This window comes from Genypterus blacodes, unplaced genomic scaffold, assembly GCF_046128005.1.
Source record: "Genypterus blacodes isolate CSIRO-AG114 ecotype Tasmania unplaced genomic scaffold, CSIRO-AGI_Gbla_v1 ptg000016l_1, whole genome shotgun sequence".
In the NCBI taxonomy this organism is placed as follows: Eukaryota; Metazoa; Chordata; class Actinopteri; order Ophidiiformes; family Ophidiidae; genus Genypterus; species Genypterus blacodes.
Genome location: NW_027466830.1, coordinates 19,106 through 27,500, shown reverse-complemented (window position 1 = coordinate 27,500; position 8,395 = coordinate 19,106). Strand labels below are relative to the sequence as shown.

The 8,395-nt window shown below is 49.6% G+C and overlaps 2 protein-coding genes across 4 annotated transcripts in view; both read left to right on the top strand.

Moving 5' to 3' along the window:
* Window positions 1-4,225, top strand: part of a1cf (apobec1 complementation factor) — a 10,691-nt gene extending 6,466 nt beyond the window's left edge. The window contains exons 8-13 of one of the 3 annotated variants that reach the window (XM_076140792.1): window positions 145-285; window positions 468-612; window positions 1,676-1,890; window positions 1,983-2,119; window positions 2,383-2,537; window positions 2,788-4,225. In XM_076140792.1, coding sequence (XP_075996907.1) covers window positions 145-285; window positions 468-612; window positions 1,676-1,890; window positions 1,983-2,119; window positions 2,383-2,537; window positions 2,788-2,942 — 948 coding nt within the window. In that variant the 3' untranslated portion in view covers window positions 2,943-4,225. Of the gene's footprint in view, window positions 1-144; window positions 286-467; window positions 613-1,651; window positions 1,891-1,982; window positions 2,120-2,382; window positions 2,548-2,787 lie in introns of all 3 variants that reach the window. The other 2 variants (XM_076140791.1, XM_076140793.1) reach the window with 2 other exon arrangements.
* Window positions 4,226-4,312: 87 nt separating this feature from the next.
* LOC142990922 (chromobox protein homolog 2-like) lies at window positions 4,313-8,395 on the top strand. Its single transcript, XM_076140794.1, has 5 exons — window positions 4,313-4,613; window positions 4,701-4,744; window positions 5,393-5,458; window positions 5,769-5,838; window positions 6,051-8,395. Exons 1-5 carry the CDS (start codon window positions 4,548-4,550, stop codon window positions 7,359-7,361), a joined length of 1,557 nt encoding a protein of 518 aa, XP_075996909.1. The 5' UTR covers window positions 4,313-4,547; the 3' UTR covers window positions 7,362-8,395.

The following is an 8,395-nucleotide window of genomic DNA, read 5'->3' as shown; positions in this document are numbered from 1 at the left end:
AATCCTGTCCTCCATCCTGTCCTCATTCAGAACATAGAAGACAACTTTGATTTCATCAGATCACCTTGCTTAGTCTGTGTCTCTCTCTCTCTCTCTCTCTCTGTGTCCCTGTTCCTCCTCCTGCTCCTGCTCCACCTCCTGCAGGTGGTGGATGGTTCTCCTCTGGAGGTCACCCTGGCTAAGCCTGTGGATAAGGACAGTTATGTTCGCTACACCAGAGGGACGGGGGGTCGGGGGGGCTCGATGCTGCAGAGTGACTACACGGCGGCGTACACGCTGGGTCAGGTGGGTGACCAGAGACACGCCCCCTCACCATGCTCCATGGTTCTATGTCTGCAACTATGTTGAGTGGGCATGGCTAACAAAATGCTGCATCTCATCCACTGGAACCAAACTTGGTGGACATGTGACCTCACAGTTGAATGGTTACTTATGTTATGTTGGTACTCTGACCTTTGACCCTGCAGGTGTACGACCCCTCAGCAGCGTATCTGGGTGCGCCTGTATTTTACGCCCCTCAGACCTACGCTGCCATACCAAGTCCATTCCGCCTCCCGACAGCCAAAGGTCACGTGGGAGGGCGTGGTCTGATCAGGACGCCTTCGGTCAGAGGTGAGGAAGGATTTACCTTTTTAAACAGGAAGTGATTTTTTGTTCCGCGAGCTCATGACCACAATGAGAGAAACACAAAAGTCCTTTACAAGGGGGGTAGTTACTGTCCTTTATAGTGTCCTTTCTTGTGGGTATGATCATGGACACAAACACTGACAAAAACTTCCTTTACACACACACACAGACACACAGACACACACGCCCACACCCACACACACACACACACACACACACCCTAAATCCAGCTGCATGAGTGTGTTTACCTTCCTTTAGGTGTTTTATCTGTTTACTTCTCACTGGGATGTTGTTGTGACATGACTGGGGACAGATTAAAGATCAATCATACCTGTGAGGATGAGGATGAGTATGATGATGAGGATGAGGATGAGGATGAGGATGAGGATGATGAGGATGAGGAGGATGAGGATGAGGATGAGGATGAGGATGAGGATGATCGGGAGGCGGGGGATGATGATGAGGATGATAATGAGGAGGAGGAGGAGGAGGAGGAGCTCCACCTTTATAAAGAATCAGGTTTTCATGTGAAAGTAGAAATATCTGACTTTATAAATGTTTTTTCACTAAATTACAATCTTTCAGAATCCGAATCAAACAGTAACAATCATATGATAAATGTGTAAATAGTAGAGTAAGTAATCAATCAAATGTGAATCTGAGGTCATGAATGAACATTTGAAATGAAAAGTTGATTGAAGCAGCACTCGGTACCTCTTTGAGCAGAACATGACCTTTAACCCTCGGTGAGGCAGACTGGCTAACCTTTGACCCTGAGCGAGGTTTGAAAGGTGAGAATATTACGCTTACATAACACAAGTGGGCGCCAAACATCTACAGAGTGCTGCTTTACAATCTGCCAAATAAATCAGTGAGAGAAGATGTGGAGGAGCAGCAGGGCAGAGCACTGTTACCATGGTTACCACTGTATCCGCTCACTCTGATTGATGATTGTCTGACTGTGATTCTTTCTAGCTGATTTGTGGTGATTTGATTGATTTGGTGCCTTTTCGGTCTCCTGTAGAAATTTACATGACTGTACCTGTAGGGGCTGCGGGGGTGCGGGGGCTGGGTGGGCGGGGCTACCTGGCCTATGCCGCCGGAGGAGGAGCCATTGGCCGCGGGAGCAGCGCCTCCTATTGTCTGAAGACGGACAAACGTGCAGAAGACAAGCTGTACGACCTCCTGCCAGGCATGGAGCTGACCCCCATGAACCCTACCGCCATGAGCTTGAAGGCAGCGGGAATCAAACCGGCACCGCAGGTACGATCACCAAAACAAATCTCCTAAGAGCTCCTAAGCCTCTGTCTCAAACTCACAGTCTGTCTGTTGGTCTCTCCCTGTCTGTCTCTCAGGTCCTGGAGGAGTTGTGTCAGAAGAACAACTGGGGCCAGCCTGTCTATCAGCTCCACTCTGCCCTCAGTCCAGACCAGAGGCAGCTCTTCCTCTACAAGATCACCATACCAGCTCTGGCTACGCAGTACCCCAACGTGTACGACAACTACTGCTGAGTACTGCTGCTGAGTACTGCTGCTGAGTACTGCTGCTGAGTACTGCTGCTGAGTACTGCTATTGATACTACTCATACAACTACTCCTGCTATTCATACCTCTCTCTCTCTCTCTCTCTCTGTCTCTGTTTCTCTCTCCCTGTCTGTCTGTCTCTCTCTCTCTCTCTGTGTCTCTGTTTCTCTCTCCCTGTCTGTCTGTCTGTCTCTCTCTCTCTCTCTCTCTCTCTCTCTCTCTCTCTCTCTAGTCATCCGTTCACGCCTGCTAAGTTGTGCACTGCAGTAGAAGAAGCTAAGGTCCATGCAGCTGAACACACCCTGCAGACTCTGGGTGTGCAGACAGAGGGCAGCACTGAGGCCAGCTGTGCTGCTGCTGCTGCTGTGGCTTCAGTAGCGTTCCCAGGTATGTGAAGGTCCGTACCAAAGCTAACCAGGACGCCACACACAACTGATCCACTGAAACACACAACTGACTTTTCTTCAGCTCGCTTTGGTCCTGCTAGCCTGTGATTTGTTGATGAATTCCTGTGGGTGTGGCTGATCCCATTGACCACAGTCTCTTTCTCCCTCTCTGTCTCTCTCTCTCTCTCTCTCTCTCTCTCTCTCTCTCTCCCTCTCTGTCCCTCCCTCTCTCTCTCTCTCCCTCTCTGCAGGTTACGCCCTGGCGAGCCCTGCGTCCTCTGCCGTGTCCTCTCAGCTGAAGCAGGCCGTGTCTCTGGGTCAGGATCTCACTGCGTACGCTGCCTATGATGGTTATCCCGCCTTTGCTGTGGCAACGCGCCACGCTGACGGATACGGGGTTTTCTAGACTCAAGTCCCAATGTTCACTTCCTGTTTACAAACACTGGAGGAGGTGCGACAGGATCTCTGCCCCCCCCCTCTGGCTCACCTTTGACATTTGACAGACGAGTCGCGTTTCTGCGTTAAACTTTCTACAAATCAGACATTGACCAAAAGTTTGTAATAAAAAATAAAAGAGGAAACGTGAAGATTAATAAAGAAAAGCAGGAAGTTTTTCTTTTCATATATTTCGCTAAATGAGTTTTTAAACATTTCACATTTAATCTTTAAAGTCAAATTCATTCCCAAATTCAGCCTGAATTTTTCTTTAACAGACTTTATCACCATGACGATAACAGACCTTAAGAACACGTAGACTAATTTAATAAGAAAGTGAAGTGAGATTGACGCTAAAAAAACACTTTTATCTTGCATGTGAGTTAATTAGCATGTTCAGGTTTCGTCAGTGTGTTTAACATTCTAACATGCTAATGTAGCATTTAGAGTGCTAGCATGGGCTTGGAGGCTCTGATGCTTACACGACTTGTGACACTACAATCACACTGAGCACTCACACTCTGCAGCAGTGCCTTGCTCAACAACACTTCAACAGGCTCTCTAGGAGGAGCCTGGACTCAAACCAGCAACAATCCGGTCCCTAGACAGACTGACGGCCTCACTTCATGTTTCATCAGATTAGCGTGTTTACAACTCAAACCTACATGTGGTGTTTTAACACGTTAACCTCACGCTTCCTGTTTCTTCTTCTTCACGTGTTTCTCTTCATCATAACGTTTGTAAACTATTCAGGTTTTTACACTGTTTCAGTATTTTTGCATTCAGATTAAATTTTTTGTTTCCTTCTTCAAACAGACGGGGCCACGCCCCCTCACCAGCGCCCCCTGCTGCCCGTCAGCTCAGATTAACACTCGACACTCAAAACACAGTTCAACACACAATTTTACAAATGTAACCAAAAGGGAAAGAAATGTTAAACAGCCTGACCATCATCATCATCATCATCAGGCTCAGGCTCTGTATTTGACTCTTCCTCGTGTCGATCTGGCGCTTGAACACAAACAGTATTAAAGTGTTTGCAGCACTTATAACTTATTCTCCTCTTTGTACAGCCGTGTGTTTGACATGTTTTGATATTTCAACATCAAATCTGTGATTGATGCAGAAAGTGAATCTATAAATCAACACCAACCATCTGTGACGTCAGAGCTGAGCAGAGAGGATTGTGGGTATTTGTCTCATATACGTACGAAATTACTCTTATGTGTAATAAAGCTTCGAATAGAAACACCAGGAATGTTTGTTTGTACAAATATCTCAAATATCTACATGGGATTATTTAAGGAAATGATAGGGGATTAATTATTAATAATATAGGAGCTCAGTGTGTGTGCGTGTGTTTGTGTGTGTGTAGATGCAGCTTCATCCCCGCCCTCCTCCTCCTCCATCTATGTTTCATGTGATTCAGTCAATATGAGCAAAGGACGTACGGTGTCCGAGCAGGGACATACTGCTGCGCTGCGCTGCGCTGTGTGTGTGTGTGTGTGTGTGCGTGTGTGTGTGTGTGTGTGTGTGTGTGTGTGTGTGTGTGTGTGTGTGTGTGTGTGTGTGTGTGATGGAGGGGGTGACGGTCGGGCAGGTCTTTGATGCGGAGTGTATCCTGAGCAAACGGCCCAGAAAGGTGAGCGGACTCCTCTTCCTCCTCCTCCTCGTCTTCCTCTTCTTCCTCCTCCTCCTCACGCGCTCTTTGTTGTGTTTGTGTCCTCAGGGGAAGCTGGAGTACCTGGTCAAATGGAGAGGCTGGTCCTCCAAGTGAGTAGGCTAACAGCTGCTAGCCGAGCAGGCTAACCGGCCTAAAGTACGCTTCACATGCGACACAATAACATCGTTGTTATCATTATCATCATCGTTCATGTTCTTCTTCCTGGGCGTTCCTCTATGCCGTGTCTTTGTCCGTCACATCCTGATTTCCCACTGAGACGCTGAGACATTTGGACACATTTTACTAAACAACACACGAAGTACGGCCGTGCGTAGCGAACGAGAAACGGACTTCATTGGTTCTAAGAGCGCCCCGGAACAATGCGGGATGGGGGGTCAGCTGTGAGCTCTGGTGATGTCATCGGTCTGAGGTCTGGAGTTTGTGTCAGTGATGCTCCTCTGATTGGCTCCGGAAGTCTACAAGCTAACAGGCTAACATGACACCAGGAGCTACATGAGCTCATAGAAACATGGACCAGGCAGAGCTGCACAGAGCTGCACAGAGCAATCACATAGACACAAACACTAAAGTTCACTTCCTGTGACCTCACATGAATTTCCAGACTCACTTTGATTGACAGTTTTAAGATAAACAGCAACATTTCTTTGTTATCATTTGTAATTAAAGTGACATCATTCTGATCTGATTTGTTCAGATTTCAGTAGAAAGTGTTCAAATCTATCTGGTGATCATTTCAGACACAACAGCTGGGAGCCCGAGGAGAACATTCTGGACCCCCGCCTGCTGGCAGCCTTCCACAAGAGGTGTGTGTGAGTGTGTGTGTGTGAGTGAGTGAGTGAGTGAGTGAGTGAGTGAGTGAGTGAGTGAGTGAGTGAGTGAGTGTGTGTGTGTGTGTGTGTGTGTGTGTGTGAGTGAGTGTGTGTGTGTGTGAGTGAGTGAGTGAGTGAGTGAGTGAGTGAGTGAGTGAGTGAGTGAGTGAGTGAGTTTCTGCCGTGAGGCTGCAGAAGGTTGCACTGTCTCACTGCTCCTCATGACTTCTGAATCATGTAGAAAAGGTTCTTTGGCCTGATGGTGTGTGTGTGTGTGCGTGTGTGTGTGTCCGTCCGTCCTCAGAGAGCAGGAGAGGGAGCTGCTGTTCCAGAAGAAAGGAAAGAGACCCCGAGGTCGTCCACGGAAGGTTCTGGTACGATGATGAACAAACAAACATTTCACAATAAACTCTGAACTGCTGTAAGGCTTTTTTTGTGAAAGTTAGCATGTGACATCATGCAGAAACTTCATATCAGGACTTACGGCCCCGCCCACATTTACCTAACCCTAACCCTCAACCAATAAGCTGAAACATGAAACCTGTTCATCTGAATCAAACCTCTTCCTTCCTGCTTGTCTTTGCAGCCGCCTGAGCCAGTTTCCAGTAAAGATCGCTCCAGCTCCTCCTCTTCCTCTGGCCTGTCAGAGTCCGCCTCCTCCTCTACCTCGGAGGACGAAGACCATTCAAAGAGGGCGAAGCCGGCCCCTCAGAAGAGGCCCCAGATCCTGGTGGCCAAAGCTGATCCACCTCAAAGGACGAAGCGGGGAAGGAAGCCCCTCCCCCCTGACCTGAGGGCTCTGAGGCAGGCCAAATGCAGACCGCCTCCGTCGCCTCCTCCCCCTCCGCTTCCACGCCACCAGCAGGAGCCGCGGCCGCCCCGGGACGACCCGCGGCCCCGGGACGACCCGCGGCCCGGGGCGAAGAAGCCCCTGCAGCCGGCGAGCTTCACGTACCCCGGCCTGAGCAGGACCTCCAGAGACGACTCTTCTGGATCCGCAGCCCACAACTCTGGCACCGCCTTCTCCCAGACCGCCGCCTCCAAAACCGGATCGCTCAGCTGTGTGTGGACGGGCCGCTCTCTGTCCGTCTCGTCTCTGGGCCCCTCCTCTTCCTCCCACAACAAAGTGGGCCCGCCGTCCTCTCAGAGCAGATCTGCGTCTGACGGCTGCAGCAGAGGCGATGCCTTCAGGGTCTCGGCGTCAGAACGCACATCGGGGGGCTTAGGGGGAGGTCAGCGCCCCCCGCTGGGCCAGAGGAGCACTCAGGCTCAACACAAGCAGCAGTGCTCCAAAGCCTGCTCAGCCACGCCCACAGCACGAGACAGGGCCAATCAGGCGCTCAGCCTCAGAGCGCTTAACCTGCAGAGCGTCGGCAAGCCGTCGCCCGGCCTTCAGGGAAACAGCGCGGGCGGCAACACAGCAGGGTCCCGGTCCAGCTTACGGAGCGGCGGTGGTCCGCTCATAAAAGGTGTCAAAGACGGTCGACAGTCGGTCGTCGGGCAGCGCTGCACTTTGCCAGCGGGGGGAAGTGGAGAGCTGGGGAGGCTACGAGAGGACAGGAAGTCACAAGAGACTGAAAGAGACGTGAAAACCACGAGCAGCAGAGCAGAGAAAGGAAGGAAACACGAGCGGCTCGGCTCTCAGAACCGCAGCGAACTCAGCACCGGAGACTCGGACGAAAGCAGCAGCGAGTCGGACGGTGACGTCGCTCTGTACCCGGGCGGCGGGCCCCTCCTGCACGACAGCATCACCGAGCTGGACGTGGAAACGGACTGGCGGCCGACTCGGAGCCTCCTGGAACACGTGTTTGTCACCGACGTCACGGCCAACTTCATCACAGTGACGGTGAAAGAGTCGCCCACCAGCGTGGGGTTCTTCAACTCAAGAACTCACTGAAGACTCAGGAGGACCTTCAGCTCCTCAGGGGCCCTGCAGGGTCTGAGACCTACGACCCCGCTGACATCTACGCTTGGTCACAGGAAGGAGTTTTATCTCAGACGTAAACGTCCTGACTCACTTCTTGTTTAGGAACCAGATGTGTTTGAGATCTGAACCTCATTGGATCCTCAGAGACAAACAGAGACGCATCTGTCTGCTAAACCTTTATGATTGTTTTGATCTGGTTTCCTGCTGACTTCAGCTGTTAGCCACAGAACGATGTGGTTACTGGTTGTCATGGGAACTGCGTCCGCTCTGGGCGGGTTAGGGTGCTGAGTGTTTTTATGTTCATATAGAAAGAACACAGATGTTTGACGTCAACATCAAATCTATGTGTCAAATGAATGGGAGCCTCTGATTGGTCGGGCCTGTGACTTGCTGCTGTGGTGTTTCTGGATGCGTCGCTGTACTAAACAAGGTTTAGATGATGTAACATCTCTCAGGTCCACTGCCAACAATCACCACCAGGAAGAGGAAGATGAGAAGGCCAATTAGCTTTTTAGGTGTTAGAGCTGTAAAGAATCTAAACTTCATGTCTGAAGACTCAAAGACCTGCAGACCTGAAGAAGCACCGACATCTTTACAGTGACAGAGTTCAGACGTGAAGATGATGAAGATGATGAGATTGGTCCAATCGTCTGTGTGTCACTTTAACTGTCGGTCTGTAAGGTTTGTGTGATTTGTAACTTTGAATCCATTTTGTTTCCATCAGACGTTTTGTTTTATTTTGGACCAAAGCTTTGAGCTTTAATGTGAATCGTCTCTTTAATATATTTGTCAGTATTCTTTTGCACTACGATGTCATGATGATGTCATGATGTTTGACTTCATGTTTTATACGTTTTAATACAAACTAAGTCGCCATCACAATGTTTTTGGAAGTTGAAATATTTGAGTTTATATTTGTAATGTATTTCCTGTGACATGTATCTAATCTATCAACATGGTGCTGAGTCATGCTAGCCTGTGTGCCTCCAGAAATAAATCACCTC

What these genes read in the sequence shown, in the direction of transcription:
- LOC142990922 (XM_076140794.1), top strand. Translation starts at nt 4,548, where the DNA reads ATGGAGGGGGTGACGGTCGGGCAGGTCTTTGATGCGGAGTGTATCCTG. An exon ending in TGAGCAAACGGCCCAGAAAG is followed by an intron (nt 4,614 to 4,700) that starts GTGAGCGGACTC and finishes TTGTGTCCTCAG; the next exon opens with GGGAAGCTGGAGTACCTGGT. An exon ending in CTGGCAGCCTTCCACAAGAG is followed by an intron (nt 5,459 to 5,768) that starts GTGTGTGTGAGT and finishes GTCCGTCCTCAG; the next exon opens with AGAGCAGGAGAGGGAGCTGC.